This window comes from Triplophysa dalaica, chromosome 10, assembly GCF_015846415.1.
Source record: "Triplophysa dalaica isolate WHDGS20190420 chromosome 10, ASM1584641v1, whole genome shotgun sequence".
Lineage (NCBI taxonomy): Eukaryota > Metazoa > Chordata > Actinopteri > Cypriniformes > Nemacheilidae > Triplophysa > Triplophysa dalaica.
This window is the reverse complement of record NC_079551.1, coordinates 6,738,408-6,760,047: the sequence shown is the minus strand read 5'-3', so window position 1 is coordinate 6,760,047 and position 21,640 is coordinate 6,738,408. Positions and strand designations below refer to the sequence as shown.

Sequence of the window (21,640 nt, the reverse complement as noted above, 5' to 3'; positions counted from 1 at the left end):
AGCGTTTCTACTATCTGTTTAACTGAATGACCATTGTGCCTGCTATATTGGATTTAGGTTTATTGGACTACTGCTACTGCCTGATTGGACTGGCCTATTGTAATTGAATTACTGTCTGTTATTGACCACGGATCTGCTTACTGGATTCTGTTACGATTATGCTTTATTAAACGTCTGCATATGGATTCTAACACCGCCTCCATGTCAACTCCCTTATAAACTGGACGACCTGATGCAATGACATATTAATTAAATTAAACATTTAATTGTTTACGTTTTATTTACAGCAACAGAACAACTGGAACGTTTTCAGGTGTTAGTTGTGATGTCTGTATTTTGGCTAGAATGGATTGTTTCATGAATCTGAACTTCAAAGATCTTCAGCATGCTGAATTTTATTTGAGAGTCAACCAACCATCATAATAATTCAACAAAGAGCAGAAGAAATGTAACTGACATAATCCTGTAAAAACTTAATTGATTAAGTCATAACAACTAAAAGTGACCATGGCCCAGATTTACTAAACAGGGCAAATGAGAATTTTAGCACCATAAAAAACAGCCAATTGGAGTGGAAATTTCTGTGGTTGATTTACTGACAAGGCGCAAGTAAAAAAAAAACACATGCACATTCAAACACGTGCAATTTTCTACCAAGAGCCGCACACATTAACCTGGGGTTTAAGACATGCTATTGGCGTTTAAATATTGGTGCAAATACCAGTAAATTGACAAGCAAATACATTATGAAACAAAGATTTTTTTCCTTGTTCATGCTTCTTAGACAGAAAATTTTGAGAATGACATAAAAGTGTTGGGTAGAGAGTAGGGTGCGGGATCGGCAATGGACCTCGAGTTGGGATTTGAATACGGGTCATCGGAGGTGCAGTTGCACTATATGTCAGTGCACCAACCACTAGGCTAGTAGGGGCTTCAAAACCAAGTAATTTTTACACATTTCAGATCAAACCTATCTGTGTTTTATGCTGTAGACATAATTATGCTTTATCTACTGTAGATATGTTAGCAACTTGATGCAGATTCATGAGAAGAAATATCTGAAGACTAATTAACTTTTCGTCAATAAACATAATCTTAATATTTCTATTAAACGATTTGGTTTTGAGTGAGAAAATACATTCAATAGTTATAAAGACAATGAGCCTCATGGATAATACAAAGCGCAAGTCTAAGAGATAGAGCAAATGTGAAGTTCTGGTGATATAAGATTTATGATGATAACATTGAGAACTTTGGCAAAGATGTAATGGAGTACACTGGAAATGATCATGTTCATATGAAAAATAATATGTAGGCCTACTTTCAAACAGAATAATAAGTCATTTGGAGCTCAGCTATGATCTCTCCTAGTCAAACGATTTTGATACACATTTAAACTGATCAATTAAGATGTTTTCACAAATAAGCATTCTTTACATCTTTGTCAGTAGAAAATGTATGTGCTGGTGCATCATATTCACTTCAGTGGATTAGTAAAACAATCTCAAGTAACTTCTGTAAGGTTTGGACTAACAGGCGAGGTCAAAGTTCCTCCCTGTAGTTAAACACATTAGACCCTGGACACCAAAACCTACCCATAATCCCCTCTAGACCCACCTACACAAATGAATATAAAGTTCAGGTCAGACAGCACACAGACACCAAACTTCAGGACCAGAGCATCCAGAACCTCTCTACACACTGAGACAACATGAACACAACAGCCTCCTTCTCCATTCTGCTGCTGCTGTGCGGCGTCTCACAGGCGTTATTTCTCAAGGTAAGACCCTGTTTAGTCTCTTGGTATCTTTTGCAAAAAAAAGTTCAATGTATGAGTAATTTCTTGCATTTGTCTGTCAACAGGAGCAGAACTTTGACAATATGTTAGTGACAGAGCCTGAACATGTGGACATCACTAAAAATATTTTGGACTCCAACAATGGTCAGACACTAAAAATGACTGTTAGAAAGAAGAAATTCACATCAAGACATGTTGTGTAACTTCATCAATATCACTTTCTTTCCAAACAGGATCTACTGAACTCCTGATTGAAGGAGATCTGGTGTTTCCCAAAACCAGAAATGCTCTCTTCTGCTTCAACAACAACTGTTTGTGGAAGAAAAACAGCAAGAATCTAGTGGAGGTGCCTTACACAGTGAGCAGAGAATTCAGTGAGTAAACCTCCATCATCACGTCACACATTTATCATTCATATCAATGACATTTTCAAACTGTTACACGTCTTCTCTGCAGCATCTAATGAGAAGAAGACTATCGAGAACGCCATGACGACTTACCAGAGCAAAACTTGTATCCGCTTCGTACCCAGATCATCTCAGATAGACTACATCAGTATTGAGAACAAAGACGGGTGAGGACAATCATATCATATCAACAAAACACATTGAAGCGCTCTTAGCCCAAAAGAAGAAGATCTGAACATTTATATGTGCTCTTGTTTTCTCTCTCCTCTCAGGTGTTACTCTTCTCTTGGTAGAACAGGAGGCCAACAGGTGGTCTCTCTCAACAGGTACGGCTGTGTATACCATGGCATCGTTCAACATGAGTTCAATCACGCCCTGGGCTTCTACCACGAGCAAACCAGGAGCGACCGCGACCAGTACGTCAAGATCAACTGGGACTTCATCTCTCCTGATATGGCCTACAACTTCCAGAAACAGAACAGCAACAATCAAAACACTGCATACGACTACGGCTCCATCATGCACTATGGAAGAACGGCCTTCACCAACCAGGCTGGAATGGAAACCATCACCCCCATTCCTAATAAGTCTGTGCAAATCGGACAGAGACAGGAAATGTCAAACATCGACATCCTGAGAATCAACAAGCTGTACGGATGCACAATCTGAGATCTTATGAAGACGTGATATTACTGATAATTTCATATAGTTTATTTGTCTGTAGGTGAATAAGGAATGAGGTGATGTTCTTTATCTTTTGAGGGTGTTGGATTTATCAAATGTTGCATGGAGAAAAATAAAACTCATTCATTAACAAAAACAGTGTTTGTAATTAATTGTCATAACTCTGATACTGGTTGACACGAATAACAAATATCTCTACTGGAACAGAAGGGAAGTCAGTTTTCAGGTTTTCTTGTAGCGTACAGATAGGCACACCCGCACAAATACGAAGAACTGGACGTCATTACAATAATTGATTAATTATATTAAACATGTTATTGTTTACGTTTTATTTACAGCAACAGAATAACTGGAAAGATTTAGGTGTTAGTACAGATTATCCGAGATGTCTGTATTTTGGCTAGAATGGATTGTTTTATGTATCTGAACTTCATAAGATCTTCAGCATGCTGAGCTTTATTTGACAGTCAACCAACCATCAAAATGTTTCAACAAAGACAAGAAGAAATGCAGAAAGAGCACAATTAAAAAAACATTTACATTTAGTAATTAAGCAGACGCTTTTATCCAAAGTGACTTACAAATGAGGAAAACAATAGAAGCAATTGGCAAACATGAGGACAATAAAAAGCATACGGCAGAAAAACTGGTCTCACATAACCTACCACAGTATACAAAGCAAACTGTTTTTTTTTGCTCAAGAGCCAATTGGAGTGACGTTTCTGTGGCTGATTTACTGACAAGGCGCAAATTATAAAAACTCATGTGCAATTTTCTCATTTCCATAATGACCAAAACAAACTACTAAGAGCTGCACAAGTTAACCTGTGGTTTAAGACATGCTATTTGGGCGTTAAATAATAATGCATATACCAGTAAATTGACAAGCGCAAACAATTTGCGGCATTCATTATAATACTCTCCTCCCACACATTTCGCGTATGAAACATAGAGTCCTGCAAATGCATATTCAATAAGTTAAGTCGCAAAAACACGTTTTCAACGCTAAATTTTCTCTGCAATTCTTTAGTAATTCCTGATAGTAGTTTTTTAACATCAGTTGTTAGTGAATCTGGCCCCATGTGTCATGAACCGAGGTGAGAGGAGAAAGAGGACCCAGGCACAGACAGCGGGTAAGGGGTTATTAACACAAACTTCTTTTAATATAAAGCAAAACAAAAACCCTCAAAGGAGGAAAATAATCAAGAACAGGGGTATAAAACATGACAGGGTAAACAGGAACACTTACTACACTAGAAAAGACTAAGACAACACTTGAATTAAATACAACTGACTAGACTAGACAAGACCAGACTAGACTAGCTGAACAAGACACAGGAACTCACGCACACATTCAAAAATGAACTCACACAAGACACAGGGGCATTACAAGGGAACCAAATCAAGAGGGGAACAGCTGCGAGGCATGATATCTTTAACAATCAATAATGAGGAAACGAGAGAATGCTGGAAGAGAGACGAGACCGGAGAGTGTATGGCAAGCCATAACAACAATAAATATCTCTCTCCATATAAAACACATGGGTCTGTCATGATTCTGCCACAAGACTCAAAAAGCATGACAAGAGGGAATAAGGAACCATGACACCATGTTTCTACTGAGCCTTAAGAAACAGACGGTTTACACAACTTATGTGTCCTTTACAAAGCACTACCCATGAAATACTAAACAATGATTATGAAAACAAGATTTTTTTTTGCCTTTTTCATGAGTTTTAGATAGGATAGTTAGGGATTGAAAGAAAAGTGTGGGTTGAGAGTAGGGTGTGTGATCGGCAAAGGACCTCGAGTTGGGATTCGAACACGTCTCGTCGGCTAGGCTATTAGCGGCAACATAACAAAGAATAGTTTAACACATTTTAGAAAAAAGACGTACTGTGTTTTATGCTTTATACAAAATTATGCATAATCTACTGTTGATAGGATCAACATGATGCAAATGTTCATGTTCATATGAAAAAAAAAATTGACATTGAAACAGATTAATAAGTCATATGGAGCTCACATTTAAACAGATAAATTGAGATGTTGTCACAAACAAGCATTCTTTAAATATGTGTCAGTAGAAAACTATTCTTCCGGTGCACATCTTGTCCACTTCAGTGGATTAGTAAAACAATCTCAAGAAGCTTCTGTAAGGTTTGGACTAACAGGCGAGGTCAGCGTTCCTCCCTGTAGTTAAACACATTAGACTCTGGACACCGAAAACCTACCGATAATCCCCCTGTAGACACACCTAGACAGATGAATATAAAGTCCAGGTCGGACAGTACACAGACACCAAACTTCAGGACCAGAGCATCCAGAACATCTCTACACACTGAGACAACATGAACACAACAGCCTCCTTGTCCATTCTGCTGCTGCTGTGCGACTTCTCACAGCCGTTATTTCTCAAGGTAAGACCCTGACACTTGGGTTACTCAGATAACAAATGTTTATTATGAAAGTAATTTCATGCATTTGTCTGTCAACAGGAGCAGAAGCTTGATGATATATTAGTAACAGAGCCTGAAGATGTGGACATCACTACAAGGATTTTGGACTCCAACAATGGTCAGAAACTAAAAATGACTGTCAGAAATTCACATCAAGACATATTGCGCAATTTCATCAATATCACTTTCTTTCCACACAGGATCTACTGAACTCCTGATTGAAGGAGATCTGGTGTTTCCCAAAACCAGAAATGCTCTCTTCTGCTTTAACAACAACTGTTTGTGGAAGAAAAACACCCAGAATCTAGTGGAGGTGCCTTACACAGTGAGCAGAGAATTCAGTAAGTAAACCTCCTTCATCACGTCACACATTTATCCTTCATATTGATGACATTATCAAACCGCCACCCGTCTTCTCTGCAGCATCTAAAGAGAGGACGACTATCGAGAACGCCATGACGACTTACCAAAGCAAAACTTGCATCCGCTTCGTGCCCAGATCATCTCAGACAGACTACATCAGTATTGAGAGCAAAGACGGGTGAGGACAATCATATCATATCAACATGACATATTGAAGCACCCTAAGACCAAAAGAAGAAGATCTGAACATTTATATGTGCTCTTGTTTTCTCTCTCCTCTCAGGTGTTACTCTTCTCTTGGTAGAACAGGTGGCCGACAGGTGGTCTCTCTCAACAAGTACGGCTGCGTGTACCGTGGCATCGTTCAACATGAGTTCAATCACGCCCTGGGCTTCTACCACGAGCAAACCAGGAGCGACCGCGACCAGTACGTCAAGATCAACTGGGAGTTCATCTCTCCTGCAATGGCCTACAACTTCAGAAGCAGAACACCAACAATCAAAACACTGCATACGACTACGGCTCCATCATGCACTATGGAAGAACGGCCTTCACCAACCAGGATGGATGGAAACCATCACCCCCATTCCTGATGCGTCTATAAAGATTGGACAGAGACAGGAAATGTCAAACACCGACATCCTGAGGATCAACAAGCTGTATGAATGCTCAGTTTGAAACTTTTGAAGATGTGATGTTTCTGATAACTTAATGTAGTTTATTTGTCTGTATATGAATATTTGCATGAGGTGATGTTCTTTATCTTTTGATGGTGTTGGATTTCTAAAGTGTTTGATTCTATTTGGGAAAATAAAATGGGATAAATACCAAAATGAAACATGTTTGTAATTCAGTGGTCTATTTATTAAATGATCAGAAACTAAATGAATACTACTTGAAGAAGAAGTATTTTAGTTTCAACATTTCAGTTTATAATAGTATACTCATTAAGTATACTATTTACTAATATCATGAAACATAATCGAATTGCTGTGCGAGTGGTGGAATTTATTACTTTTGATACAAAAAATAATTGAAAAGTCAAAACCCCTGCATGACAATGTCATTTTCATTAATTTTAACACTGGAAGGCATGGTCGAGTCTTTCATCCTATTATGTCACATCATGTGATGTGATTCAGTCAAAACGCTCATTCAACCTCAGTTGGTGTTCAGTATCTCAGGAGAAGCTTCAGTGACACAACATTCTGATCATCATGTCCCGTCCATCTGTGAACAATGAGCTGATCTTCTACATTAATGGCAAGAAGGTATGTTTCCATCACAAATATCGATTTAAAAATATTGTTAAACGTAACAGATAAATGTCCATCATTTTGATCAATGTGTAGTTTATCGTAAAACTTAAATCTGATAAAATCTCAGTTTTGTTTTGTGTTTCTCTAATTTGATTGGTAGAGAACGTATCAATTCTAAGGAAAGACATTTATTGATTACATGAATACACGTTTAATGTACTTGGTTTGGTTAGAATGTCTCCCAAATGAATACAATTAATATAGTTTCATAGATACATGACTGCTTTATATTATAAATATACTATAAAAATGTTAAAGTATGGTTTTATATTTATTAAACAATCATTACTTATGCTTCATTTTCATAATGCAGCTGGGTGAACGTATATGGCGTGACTAAAAGTGCTTTCTGCATCTTGGCACATGATAGCACATGCATGCAGCCAAACAAATCCTTTTTCTCTCATGCATGATGCCATGAAAATGATTTTCTACGCTTCACACAAGCTCTCTCTCATCTCTCACGCGCAAACACACCGTCATTCATCTACACCAGTGGTTTTCAAACTTTTTTGTTGTAAGGCCCCCTTTGTGTAGAGTACATCCCTTCGCGGCCCCCCAAATAGAGATTTGTTATACTAAACTTAATCAAACCAAAAACATGTTCAGTTATACAATCCTATAACATCAATTCTTTTGGTTGGTGGTCTTATTTCTCCGATCGCCTGATTAATTTCTCAATTTCACAAAATGTGTGGCCCCCAGTTTGAGAACCACTGATCTACACTAATTCATTGTACCTATCTAGTGTACACATTTTACACATTACCTCTAAACTTATAAACTAAATATCTAAAAACAAATTTTGTATACGTGCTAGATTGTAGAAAAGAATGCAGACCCAGGAGAGATGCTATTAGCTTACCTGCGTAGGAAAGGTACAGTATACATTCTCAATAAACACTATTTCATTTCTCATTTCCTTGTTTAAACACATCACCTCATATCAAACTGTTTTATATGAACTTTTTACAATAAAATCAATTTGTTTTATTATTTGTGATCTTACGTTTGTTTTAGCCGGTCTGACGGGCACTAAGTACGGTTGTGGTGGCGGAGGTTGTGGAGCCTGTACTGTAATGCTGTCCAGATACGACCCTATTAAAGACATTGTTCTGTATCCACCATAATTACTCGAAAACTCATTAAGATGCTGTTTTAAAACTGCTAATTGTGCTTATAATGTAATATTTCCGTTTTGTTTGTTATTAAAATACCGTTCTTAACACGCTTGTCAGACACGAGGCGGTAAACGCGTGTCTTCAGCCGGTTTGTTCCCTTCAAGGCGCTGCGGTGGTGACAGTAGAGGGCGTCGGAAGCACAAAGACTAAACTACATCCAGTCCAAGTATTTGAAACAAACTGCACCGCAATTTACAGAATTAGAACTTATTTTCAATTTGGTTTGAGAACGAATTAAACATTCTGGGTCCGTTTTGTTCACCAGGAGCGAATAGCAAAGGCTCACGGGTCGCAGTGTGGTTTCTGTACCCCTGGTATGGTGATGTCCATGTACACTTTACTGAGGAACAAACCCCAGCCCACCATGGAAGACATTCGCGAGTCACTGGGAGGTAATATAAACATTTGACATTACAGTCATGTTTTATAAATGGGTCAATTACTGCAACAAACCCAGAGGTGGGTAGTAACGAGTTACATTTACTCCGTTACATTTACTTGAGTAAGTTTTTGAAAAAATTATACTTCTAGGAGTAGTTTTAAATCACTATACTTTTTACTTTTACTTGAGTAGATTTGTGAAGAAGAAACTGTACTCTTACTCCGCTACATTAGGCTACAATAAGATCGTTACTTTTCTTTTGACCTCTTTGATATTCTACGCGTCATTGTTTTATTTTGACAGAGGGTGAGACTTCTGCCAAAGGCTCTACCATGTGACTGTGTTTCACCAATCAAACGTAGTTGCGCAGTATCGTCACGTGACCATACTCAATCTCAGCGGCGTTCGGCGGGACGGGTTAGTTTACAGTCGTAGCAAAACAAAAATGTCACAATCAACCATCGGCAATGCAGACACAGGAGAGGAGGAACACCCCTGGCCTCATATTTAAAGCATGTTTACCTTAGTAAAAGTGCGAAACAGCAGCTACATTATGCGGTGTCTTCTGTGTCTCCCAAAACAAACGGACATTTCAGCATTCAAAAACTCAACATCTAACTTGAGGAAACATGTAGCGCTAAGTGTTCTAAAATCGTTTTTTTTGCTGTGGATAGACGAATGTTTGTCTTTAAAGTTACATATGTTTTAAACATTTCCTATATATATTATGTGTGGAACTGTACGTGTATTTGTATTGAACCGAAATGGTATGGGCGTCACGGTTCGGTGCATACATTAAACTTACACAGAGAATAACTTACACGGTATAAAAATAAATAAAACTCGCGTGCAAATTAATTAATATAATGCAGAACTACTGTTAGATACGTGGGTTCTTTAGGGACACTTAATCTGTAGTCCCGCCTTAGCTGTGAAGCAGGCTGCATTTGCATTGCAATGCTTAAGTATGTTGTGTGAGAGAGAGAGAATGGCGAGGGCTCGATCGAAAAGTCACAAAGTGTTTACTTTACTTATTTTCCATCATTTTGTTTATGCAGGACATCATTCAAACTGCAAAGTGTTGAAGTCACACATACTCTATCTCTCTCTCACACACACATTTTATGAGAGTTTATGGGCTGCCTTGTTCTAGTTCTGTCTGCAAAGCCTGGTAAAAAAGTATAAAGGTTTGGAAATTTGTGTTTACTTGTGTTTATTTATTTTTTATTATTTTTATTTTTTTATTTTTTAAGTACTTGAATTTACCTGGATAATTTTAATTTAAGCTATTTTGTAATTAATTAATAAATTTATTTTAATGTATTTTATTGATTTGATGAACTATAATTTAAACTTAAACATTATTATTTTGTATTTTTGTCTGTCTGATTGAATGCTTGTTAAAAAATAAATCAGACGTTACTCGACAGTTACTCAGTACTTGAGTAGTTTTTTAACCAAGCACTTTTTTACTCTTACTCAAGTAATTATTTGGATGACTACTTTTTACTTTTACTTGAGTCATATTATTCTGAAGTAACAGTACTTTTACTTGAGTACAATTTTTGGCTACTCTACCCACCTCTGAACAAACCTCATAATAAACACACAACGTGACATTATAACACACCTTCAATACCTGTCGAGGTTCATTTCGCGAATGCGACTAGTACCGTGACGGTAGAGTACGCCTGTTTGGCGTAACGTGCCTATTGGCATAGCCGTGACGTCACCACGTCGTACTTGCGTTCTGCCTACTCTAGTCATCCACATTTGTTTGGCTTTTTTCTATACTCACATACTGCGTTTTAACACATCGTTTAATTGAACAATTAAACATGTTTACACATATTTTGAAAGACAACAGATGATTATAAACTACTGATTGAACGCGACCCCATAAGCGGCATCCTCTGATGAAAATAATCCTCATTTGCGTTGTTATTTACAAAATATTTTTCTTATGCCCTGAATGTTCTGGGATTTTCTTCTGATTTCCCCCTTAAGGAAACCTTTGTCGTTGTACCGGCTATCGACCGATTATCGATGGATTTAAGACCTTTTGTGAGGTAAATATGTTCAGCACGAAATAAAAGTCACTACAAAATAAAAGTCATTAAAACGTCTACATTTATTTTAACTACAGAACATAATTCACAGTGTCATCCAAATGTTTACAGGCTCAGACTTGTTGCCAAAATGGTGAGAGAAATGGAAAATGTTGCATGGAGGAGAGCAACTGCCACAACAAGGAATCTGATGTGAGATTATCACAATATCAATTGACAGCTGATTTAGTTGTTATTAACGAAAGTTATATCAGTTAATCTCTGCTCTTCAACACTTGGTAGATATCTGGGGAAATTTTCAACATGGATAATCTCCTTCCCCTTGACCCAACTCAGGATCTTATCTTTCCACCAGAGCTACTGGTATGTACAGTGGTTTGATCATGCATTAATAGTTAAAGCCACTGACTAATTTGTAATCTGTCCTCTTACATCAGCTTTTGGCAAAACAGCCTCGTGTTGAGCATCTCTGCTTCCAGGGAGAAAGAGTGAAGTGGATTTCCCCAGTAGACCTAAATGACCTAATCGAGTTGAAAGCTGAATATCCAGATGCACCTATTCTGGTTGGAAACACAACATTAGGTTGGTTTGAAGGATTTTAAATATTTCACTGGACATTCTTGGAAACAGGACATATAAGATGTGTGACAAGATGTATTACAAAAATAAGATATGTCTTTAGAATCAATTGTTTAAATAAAACACACACAAACATTTTTTTTTTGTCTGATAGGACCAAAGATGACTTTGAAAGGAACCCTCCATCCTGTGGTCATATACGGTGGAGATATTCCAGGGCTGAGAGCTATTAAATGGGCAAAGAATTGTAAATTTAAAGAGTTTTGAATTTGTCACTTGTTGAAACTTCATATACTCCTTTATTATACACGAAAGCCCAATATACATTCAATTTAACTCCGCTGTGTTGTGCTCAGATGTGACCGTGGGGGCGGGATGCAGTCTTTCTGTTCTAAAGGAGACCTTCCTGCAGGCAATACAGGATCTCGGCCCGGAAAAGAGCAAAGTTTATCAAGCCCTCGTTCAAACGCTGCAGTGTTTAGCTGGCAAACAGATTCGCAACATGGCAGTGAGTAAAAACAGTGAATTTGAATGAAAGGAACCTTGGTATTTGTCCAAAATATACTCACGTAAATGATACATGAAATTTAGCTAAAGTTTACAATTTTGTTTATTTTGATCATTTTAGACCATTGGTGGAAATATTTTAAGTGCCAACCCCAAATATGACCTAAGCAGCATTCTCGCCGCAGCGAAGTGTACGCTACACATCATTTCCAAAGGTAAAGCTATAATTTTAAAGAGGATTTTTGCCCAGCAAATATGGGTGTTTTTTAGGTAAAAAGTATTATATCAGTGTGATGACAGATCCTCTTTACATTGCTTTGCTAAAGCAGCTCGATGGTGTTATGCAACAGGAAATAATTTTGCCGAACCTGTGGCATGTTCAAGCTCAACCCGATGCGCAACGTTTTGCTACGGTTTCCGAGTTGAACAACATGTTTCCTTGAAACGGTTTGCAACAGTGTGCAACAGGGTTTGAGATACGCTTTCTCTTTTTTGGTGGGTGTGTCAAGAATTTCAGCCCAATCAGCAGCAACATGTATATAACCCACACGGTATTAAAGAGACAGCTCGCACAATGGTTCCAAGTAAAGTTTTTTAAATGTGTCTACTGCAGCTCGGTATATGCAACAATTGAAGATATTAGAAGAAATTTATTTCGCAGTATTCAACACGAATTTATGCCTTTTTCCTCGGGCTACGAAAATTCTTCAAAAAGAACACAAAGAATGGCCATCTCAGCTGCCATAGTTCAATTCTTAAGTTAGCACAACAGGGTGTTCAACCGCACCACCGGTTCCGTGTAAAAACCGGTTTGCAAAGTTTTGTCAGCCCTGGCGTTGCAAAAGCTCACCGGCGCCATCTTGAGCAACTTGCCCATTCAATGAGGAATTACATTTTTGGGTGAACTATCCCTTTAACGGTCTGTGAATTTTACATCTTAAAGGGACAGTTCACCAAGAAAGGAATGGACTCACCCCTTGTCTTAATGTTTCAAAATCATCAGATTTTTGTTCTTCTATGCAAAAACGTTGGGGATGACAACCTCGGTCACTTTTATTTTTCTGAAAAATATTTTTCTAAATGAAACCTCTCATGTATTTATTTTATACTATACTAAAAACTGGAAGTAAAGTAGTCCTGTTCTGCTTTTTTAAGTTTTCTTTCTTTTATCTCTCTTATTTTTCTTCAATTCAGATGGTGCAAGAGAGATGCCTCTGAGTGAGGAATTTTTCACAGGTTTTGCTAAAACAGCTTTACGATCAGATGAGATTCTTCTGGCTATTGACATTCCTCACTCAAAACCCGTGAGTTACCCTAAATGTTTGATTATGCAGTCATTCCGTCTACTTTCTATTAAATTCTGGCTTGAGAGACATTTTTACAAAGCCCAACACAATCGGTCGACATTCACAACAGCTGAACTCTAATCTGTGTTTCTCAGTGGGAGTTCATGTCGGTGTTTCGCCAGGCGCAACGCAGAGAATTTGCCTTCTCTATTGTGAACGCTGGCATGAAGGTTGTGTTTAGACCTGACTCAAACGTTGTGGAGCATCTGGACATATTTTACGGAGGTGTGGGACCTACTCTGGTGCGAGCGAGACACACCAGTAAAAAGCTGATAGGGAGGTAATGACTTGAAATCAGATACAATTTACTATTTAACTAACAATCTGGAATGCACCAAACAATTGGGATTTTCTTGCATTAACAGTGTTTTGGATCTTGAAATATATTGATATTGTTTTCTCTGTTGCAGACAATGGGACGACAAACTTCTTGCAGAGGGAACTCAACTTTTAGAGGAGGAGATCACTGTGCCCCCTACTGCCCCTGGTGGACAGGAGGAGTATCGCAAGACTCTTGTTCTCAGCTTCTTTTTTAAGTTTTATATGGAGGTGCTACTAGAGCTACAAGAGAGGGTATGGTAATGTTTAATTTTTTTTATAATAATTTAGTAATAATTAGTTTTGTTAAAAATGACAGACTTTTAAACAGTTAAAAAGTTAAATATTGTAATTTTGTTGCTACAGAAGGTTGATGTCATCGATTTGTCATTGGAGTATCTCAGCGCGCTAAAACCATTTAAAAATGAGGTACCACAAGGAAACTATTCTTTTCAGGTAAGTGTATCTAATTTACAGACATTTTTTGCATATTACGTTTTCCTAGTTAATGGTTTTGTCGAATTATCAATTAAATTATAGCTTGTTCCAGAGGCTCAGTCTTTAAGTTACCCAGTGGGACGCCCAAATGTGCACCAGGCCGGCCTTCAACAAGCTACAGGAGAAGCTGTGTATTATGATGACATCCCCTCGGTTAAAGGAGAGCTCTTTGTGTCCATGGTAACCAGCACCCGAGCTCATGCTAAGATTATGTAAGTTAAAAATGTGGATTTAGTTATACAATTAGCACTCAGGAACAAAATGAAATCCATTACAGTGTACATCTTGTGTTTTGATTAACTTTATTTCCCCAATCCAAAAATCTGAAATCCAACATATGTAAAAGACACAATATCACTTAATTCCCTTGTTCATCTAAAGAACTGTATTGCTTTATTGCTATAGAAGTGTATTTCCTCAGATTGAGCATCCATACAGCTTGTTGATCTTTAGGATGTCGATGTTAGACAGTCCCTGTGTCTGTCCGATCAGCACAGATGCATCAGGAATGGGGGTGATGGTTTCCCTCCCAGCCTGGGTGGTGAAGGCTGTTCTTCCATAGTGCATGACGGAGCCGTAGTCGTATGGAGTGTTTAGATTGTTGGTGTTCTCTTTCTGGAAGTTGTAGGCCATATCAGGAGAGATGAACTCCCAGTTGATCTTGACGTACTGGTCGCGGTCACTCCTGGTTTGCTCGTGGTGGAAGCCCAGGGCGTGATTGAGCTCATGTTGAACGATGTCGTGGTACACGCAGCCGTACCTGTTGAGAGAGACCACCTGTTTGCCTCTTGTTCTGCCAAGATAAGAGTAACACCTGAGAGGAGAGAGAAAAAAAGAGCACATATAAATGTTCAGATCTTCTTCTTTTGGACTAAGAGCGCTTCAATGTGTTTTGTTGATATGATATGATTGTCCTCACCCGTCTTTGTTCTCAATACTGATGTAGTCCATCTGAGATGATCTGGGCACAAAGCGGATGCAGGTTTTGCTGTGGAAGGTCATCATGGCGTTCTCGATAGTCGTCCTCTCATTATATGCTACAGAGAAGACGGGTGACGGTTTGAGAAGGACATTGATATGAATGATAAATGTGTGACGTGATGATGGAGGTTTACTTACTGAATTCACTGCTCACTGTGTAAGGCACCTCCACTAGATTCTTGGTGTTTTTCTTCCACAAACAGTTGTTGTTAAAGCAGTAGAGAGCATTTCTGGTTTTGGGAAACACCAGATCTCCTTCAATCAGGAGTTCAGTAGATCCTGTTTCGAAAGAAAGTGATATTGACGAAGTTATACAACATGTCTTGATGTGAATTTCTTCTTTCTAACAGTCATTTTTAGTGTCTGACCATTGTTGGAGTCCAAAATCTTTGTAGTGATGTCCACATGTTCAGGCTCTGTTACTAACATATCTGCAAGCTTCTGCTCCTGTCGATAGAAAAATGCTTGAAAGTACTTATACATTGAGCATTTTTCTTACAGAAAATACTAAGAGACTAGTCAGGGTCTTACCTTGAGAAATAACGCCTGTGAGACGCCGCACAGCAGCAGCAGAATGGAGAAGGAGGCTGTTGTGTTCATGTTGTCTCAGTGTGTAGAGATGTTCTGGATGCTCTGGTCCTGACGTTTGTGTCTGGGTTCTGTTTGACCTGAACTTTATATTCATCTGTCTAGGTGTGTCTACAGGGGGATTATGGGTAGGTTTTGGTGTCCAGGGTCTAATGTGTTTAACTACAGGGAGGAACTCTGACCTCGCCTGTTAGTCCAAAATCTTACAAAAGCTTATTGATATTGTTTTACTAATCAACTGAAGTGGACAAGATGTAGTTTTGGGATTTAATCCAGTTCCCCACAACAGTCGTATACGTTTTTTTAAAGGATGCTTGTTTCTAAAAACAGTTGAGAAATGCCTTAACATTTAGAATCATGTTGTATGATGTGGATATTTAGCTGTCAAGAATTATAATGAATTAATATGGGTGCCACCCAATAATTCCTACATACTGTATTTGTCCTTATTTCTGTGAAAAGCTTTCCTTATCACCATGGATCGTGAATTGATCTTGAATCTGCAGCACTCTACAGATGGTCTATTTCTCACACACTTGTACATTTGTCATTCATGGGGTCCTACTTTATAGTTATTGAGGACTGTCTCACTCTATACTAGGCATTGGCTGATTACCAGTTTCAAGGGATACAGTGGTTTGAAAAGTCACGGTTTTAAACCCCACAAAAAGTATGACTTACCATTCCCAAGGTATGAGCTGTTTTGTATGTCTCATTAAAGACAGAGAGTGCAGGTATACATCAGTTTCTTTGTTATATTTTGTTATGCTTAATTTTTTGTTTGCTCATCTAAGTTACATTTTATATATTTATAATTGTAGGTATGCATGTTTCATTTCTAGAAAGAGGTGCCATGCTTTCGAAAAGTTTAGGAACCACTGATTTAACTGGACATACTGCACATTTTTATTACTGTTACAAATATTTAGTATTGCTAGAAAAAAATGAAATATACTGGGCCGGTTTGCCAGAAAGGTCTTAAATCTAATCCCAGACTTAATTAAATGTTGGTTTCTTCATCAAAAACAAGTTGCACTGACGTATGTCCGAATATATCAGTGCAATTGTTTTGTCTCAAGATGCACATCAGAAATGTTTTTTTTGTGAAGTATGTTGTTAAAGATAACTTAAATATCTTAAATGAACAAAGGCCTTGCCCTTGGTAAACTAATCTCTGTCCAGGTGACCGCAGCATTGTGTTCAATGGGCAAAAAGGAGTTTACACAAACATTGAAAAGAAGACATGTTGAAGCAGTAATTGCAACAGAGTCATAACGTGAAACCGCGATAATTTTACTTGAGATTATCATACCGTCTAAATCTCATACTGACTAATGCGATATTGCATTTTAATATAAATAATCTTAAATCAGGTTTGTTTTGGGAACATTATAATTAGATTTACTCATCTGTACATCTACAGTATATTATGATTTATATTGCGTACAACATACATTAAAATCAAAGATTATATATATATTAACAAGGTGTCGCAGATCTTTTAAGTAAGAGTGGAGGAAAGCAGCAGTTAATATGGCGGCTCTAGTGACAAAAGTCCTGCTTTTCAGTAAAAAAAGAGCCAATCGTCAATCGAGAAAGACTATCGGTTTAAGGGGGAAGAGGTTCTGAATAAAGTGTTTTGAACCTGAATAAATTTATAGAAGTTTAGGCTTCAAGAGTAAGTAGCATATGATTTTTTTAGGTCCTATTTTGGTTAATGGATTGTCCAACAACAAGTCTATATACATCGAAGGTGTAAGAACACTATTATGTCGTAAGAATAGGTAATTATTCTTACCTTACTTCTTGACTGACTCTCAAATGATTCGTTTCGTGATTCATCCGTCTAATCCCCTCCTATCCGCTAGCCTAGTGTTATGTGATTGGTCAAGTGGTGTAGTCTGCTGTGATTGGTCAAGCGCGTATGTAGTGAGCAAGGCTGGACGAGAGCGGTTGATGATATTGAGTGTCAGCTGCACGTTACACGGGTATCACATCTCTTTGGAGGAGATCGGAAGCATAAAAGGACGAGCAACCGGAGAGAGAACCAGGTCTGGATTTTATGTTTTATGTTTGTGTGGCCGGCAGTTGACCGTGCTGGAGCTGCCGGCATTTACTTTCATTTTGTGGTTTGTTTATTTTTTATTAAAAGTTGTTGAACGTTCGCCAGTTCCCGCCTCCTTCTTCCCATTCCTCGAAATTTGTTACAGCGTTCGTCATGTCTCGCAAGTGGAACGCCTACCATCATTGCTGGATTAAGGTTTACAGGTTTATATTATATACAGTGTATAGATAGAGATGGCGGGGATTTCACCTTACCAGTTTGAGCCCGAGTCTGACGGAGAAACATCAGTAGACGATAGTAGATAATAGATAGACATTTAGTCATTTGGCAGACACTTTTATCCAAAGCGACTTACAGTGCACTTATTACAGGGACAATCCCCCTGGAGCAACGTTGAGTAAAGTGTCTTGCTCAAGGACACACTGCTGGTGGATGCTGGGATCGAACCAGCAACCTTTTGATTTACAAGTTCAGTGGTTTAACCCACTAGACCACCATCTCCAGACGATAATAGATTGAACACTTGAATTAGCCGGGTTCATAGATAGATAATCAAACTGTTATACCACAGAAATAACGGTACATGTTAATGTTACCATCCATTCAATTAGAAAAGACTTGGTCTTATTTGACTGAAATAGCTGCCTGGATGAATTGCAAATATGGCCCCCTAGTACAGTGAGTTTCCTTAAAGCAATTTAAAAAATATATAATTTTACAGGTTCAAACCTTCAATTCTCCTAATGTGTGTCTTTCATTAGGCTACAAGAAAATTTCAACATCTTTTCTCCTCCAGCAGAGATCTTTTGATTCACATCAACCTGTATTAGAGCTCATGCCAAAATAACAAAAGGTTTGACGTTTAATTTGTTGATCATTTATGAAGTGAGACATTGAATTACAAACACGCATTATTTTGTTGTTTAACTAGCTTTATTTTCCCAATGCAATCACATATTTCAGAAACCCAACACCATCAAAGATTAAGAACATCACCTCATTTCCTTATTTATCCACATACACAAACAATATTTAATGATCAGTAACAGCACGTCTTCATAAGCCTCAAATTGTGCATCCATACAGCTTGTTGATCCTCAGAATGTCGATGTTAGACAGTCCCTGTGTCTGTCCGATTTGCACAGAAGCATTAGGAATGGGGGTGATGGTTTCCTTTCCAGCCTGGTTGGTGAAGGCTGTTCTTCCATAGTGCATGACGGAGCCGTAGTCGTATGCAGTGTTTTGATTGTTGGTGTTCTGTTTCTGGAAGTTGTAGGCCATATCAGGAGAGATGAACTCCCAGTTTATCTTGACGTACTGGTCGCGGTCGCTCCTTGTTTGCTCGTGGTAGAAGCCCAGGGCGTGATTGAACTCATGTTGAACGATGCCACGGTACACGCAGCCGTACCTGTTGAGAGAGACCACCTGTCGGCCACCTGTTCTACCAAGAGAAGAGTAACACCTGAGAGGAGAGAGAAAACAAGAGCACATATAAATGTTCAGATCTTCTTCTTTCGGACTAAGAGCGCTTCAATTTGTTTTGTTGATAAGATATGATTGTCCTCACCCGTCTCTGTTCTCAATACTGATGTAGTCTATCTGAGATGATCTGGGCACAAAGCGGATGCAGGTTTTGCTGTGAAAGGTCATCATGGCGTTCTCGATAGTCGTCTTCTCATTAGATGCTGCAGAAAAGACGGGTGATAGTTTGAGAATGACTTCAATATGAATGATAAATGTGTGACGTGATGAAGGAGGTTTACTTACTGAATTCTCTGCTCACTGTGTAAGGCACCTCCACTAGATTCTTGGTGTTTTTCTTCCACAAACAGTTGTTGTTAAAGCAGAAGAGAGCATTTCTGGTTTTGGGAAACACCAGATCTCCTTCAATCAGGAGTTCAGTAGATCCTGTTTGGAAAGACAGTGATATTGATGAAGTTGCACAATATGTCTTGATGTGAAATTCTGACAGTCATTTTTAGTGTCTGACCATTGTTGGAGTCCAAAATATTTTTAGTGATGTCAACATCTTCAGGCTCTGTTACTAACATATCGTCAAAGTTCTGCTCCTGTTGACAGACAAAAGCAAGAAATTACTCATATATTGAATTTTTTTTCTTGACAAAGATACCAAGAGACAAGTCAGGGTCTTACCTTGAGAAATAACGCCTGTGAGACGCCACACAGCAGCAGCAGAATGGAGAAGGAGGCTGTTGTGTTCATGTTGTCTCAGTGTGTAGAGATGTTCTGGATGCTCTGGTCCTGAAGTTTGGTGTCTGTGTGCTGTCCGACCTGGACTTTATATTCATCTGTGTAGGTGTGTCTACATTGGGATTATGGGTAGGTTTTTGTGTCCAGGGTCTAATGTGTTTAACTACAGGGAGGAACTCTGACCTCGCCTGTTAGTCCAAACCTTACAGAAGCTTCTTGAGATTGTTTTACTAATCCACTGAAGTGGACATGATGAACAGTTAGTGCACAAGAAGAATAGTTTTCTACTGTCACAGATTTAAAGAATGCTTATTTGTGAAAACGTCTTAATTGATCAGTTAAATTGTGTATCAACATTGCTTGATATGCTATGGATTTGACCCACCATAGTGTAAACAGGAAAAAATGTTTGCATTCAGATATTTCAAGATCAATTTCAGACCTCATTCACATTCGATTTAAATCTTAAATCACCAGAACTTCATACATGGTCTACTGTAAATCTCTTAGACTTGCGCTTTGTATTATTCATGAGGCTCATTATCTTTAAAACTATTGAATGTTTTTCTCTCTCTCAATACCAAATTGTTGAATAGAAAGTATTAGGGTCATGTTTTTTTTTGATGAAAAGTTATAGTCTTCAGTTATTTTCGCTCATGAATCTGCATCGAGATGCTGACATATCTACAGTAGATTATGCATAATTTTGTGTACAGAATAAAACACAGTAAGTTTTGTTCTGAAATGCGTTCAAATTTCTTGGTGCTAATAACCTAGCGGTTAGCGCACTGACATATAGAGCAACTGCACCTCCGATGACCCGTGTTCGAACCCCAACTCGAGGTCCTTTGCCGGTCTCGCACCCCACTGTCCACTCAACACTTTTCTGTTAATCCCTAACTATCCTGTCTCAAAAGCATGAAAAAGGCAAAACAATCTTGGTTTCATAATTTATTTAGTATTTCATGAATAATGCTTTTTAAAGGACACATAAGTTGTGTTAACCGTCTGCCTCTTATTGCTCAGTAGACTTGGGGCCAGATTCACTAACAGTTTATGCCAGCTCAAACTTTTGGTGTTAAATACTGTCAGGATTTAATAAAGACATGCAGAGAATAATTAGCTCTGAAAATTGTGTTTTCGCGACTGAACTTATTGAATATGCATTTGTAAGACTTTCCGTTTTATTTGCTAAATGTATGGTAGGAGAGTATTTAATTGAATGCCGCAAACCAAATTAACTAATGTATGTGCTTGTCAATTTTACTGTTTTTTTGCCATTATTTAACGCCCAATAGCATGTCTTAAACCCCAGGTTAATTTGTGCTGCTCTTGGTAGATTGTGTTGGTCATTATGGAAATGAGAAAATTGGACCTGAGTCTTTTTTTGTGCCTTGTCAGTAAATCAGCCACAGAAATTTCCACTCCAATTGGCTGTTTTTTTATTGTGCTCTAATGCTAATTTCCCCTCATAGTAAATCTGACCCATGGTCAACTTTAGTTATTATGACTTAATCAATTTATTTTTCACAGGATTATGTCAGTTACATTTCTTATGGTCTTCGTTGAATTATTATGATGGTTGGTTGACTCTCAAATAAAATTCAGCATGCTGAAGATCTTTTGAAGTTCAGATTCATGAAACACAACACTTTAGCCAAAATCCAGACATCTCAAAAAAATCTCAACTAACACCTGAAACCTTTCCAGTTATTGTGTTTCTGTAAATAAAACGTGGATAATTACATGTTTAATTTAATTCATTTATTATTGTATCAGGTCATTCAGTTCTTCTTGTGTGCAAATGTGTGACTTTCTGCACTACAAGAAAACCTGAATACTGATGTTTTGAGGCGGCGCCTCTGGAAAGCTATGATAGTCCTTG

General features: G+C 38.1%; 4 protein-coding genes and 1 pseudogene across 4 annotated transcripts in view; 3 read left to right on the top strand and 2 right to left on the bottom strand.

The window, feature by feature from the left end:
• The first annotated feature begins 1,711 nt into the window (after positions 1 to 1,711).
• Positions 1,712 to 2,874, top strand: LOC130429470 (hatching enzyme 1.2-like). Its single transcript, XM_056758044.1, has 5 exons — positions 1,712 to 1,780; positions 1,864 to 1,942; positions 2,032 to 2,172; positions 2,255 to 2,372; positions 2,478 to 2,874. Exons 1-5 carry the CDS (start codon positions 1,712 to 1,714, stop codon positions 2,872 to 2,874), a joined length of 804 nt encoding a protein of 267 aa, XP_056614022.1.
• Positions 2,875 to 5,240: 2,366 nt separating this feature from the next.
• LOC130429474 (hatching enzyme 1.2-like) lies at positions 5,241 to 6,389 on the top strand (annotated as a pseudogene).
• Positions 6,390 to 6,910: 521 nt separating this feature from the next.
• The window catches only part of aox5 (aldehyde oxidase 5), a 36,065-nt gene continuing 21,335 nt past the window's right edge, over positions 6,911 to 21,640 (top strand). The window contains exons 1-17 of the mRNA XM_056758042.1: positions 6,911 to 6,982; positions 7,851 to 7,908; positions 8,051 to 8,147; positions 8,269 to 8,377; positions 8,477 to 8,603; positions 10,601 to 10,662; positions 10,774 to 10,854; positions 10,945 to 11,025; positions 11,100 to 11,244; positions 11,396 to 11,488; positions 11,598 to 11,749; positions 11,870 to 11,963; positions 12,943 to 13,052; positions 13,190 to 13,374; positions 13,505 to 13,667; positions 13,779 to 13,868; positions 13,953 to 14,122. Coding sequence (XP_056614020.1) covers positions 6,929 to 6,982; positions 7,851 to 7,908; positions 8,051 to 8,147; positions 8,269 to 8,377; positions 8,477 to 8,603; positions 10,601 to 10,662; positions 10,774 to 10,854; positions 10,945 to 11,025; positions 11,100 to 11,244; positions 11,396 to 11,488; positions 11,598 to 11,749; positions 11,870 to 11,963; positions 12,943 to 13,052; positions 13,190 to 13,374; positions 13,505 to 13,667; positions 13,779 to 13,868; positions 13,953 to 14,122 — 1,871 coding nt within the window. The 5' untranslated portion in view covers positions 6,911 to 6,928. The remainder of the gene's footprint in view (positions 6,983 to 7,850; positions 7,909 to 8,050; positions 8,148 to 8,268; positions 8,378 to 8,476; positions 8,604 to 10,600; positions 10,663 to 10,773; positions 10,855 to 10,944; positions 11,026 to 11,099; positions 11,245 to 11,395; positions 11,489 to 11,597; positions 11,750 to 11,869; positions 11,964 to 12,942; positions 13,053 to 13,189; positions 13,375 to 13,504; positions 13,668 to 13,778; positions 13,869 to 13,952; positions 14,123 to 21,640) is intronic.
• Positions 14,328 to 15,491, bottom strand: LOC130429475 (hatching enzyme 1.2-like). Its single transcript, XM_056758048.1, has 5 exons — positions 15,423 to 15,491; positions 15,260 to 15,332; positions 15,030 to 15,170; positions 14,830 to 14,947; positions 14,328 to 14,724 (listed from the first exon to the last, which is right to left on the bottom strand). Exons 1-5 carry the CDS (start codon positions 15,489 to 15,491, stop codon positions 14,328 to 14,330), a joined length of 798 nt encoding a protein of 265 aa, XP_056614026.1.
• Positions 18,601 to 19,767, bottom strand: LOC130429471 (hatching enzyme 1.2-like). Its single transcript, XM_056758046.1, is given in 5 exon segments — positions 18,601 to 19,006; positions 19,112 to 19,229; positions 19,312 to 19,452; positions 19,535 to 19,607; positions 19,699 to 19,767. Coding segments are annotated over 5 exon segments (807 nt in total).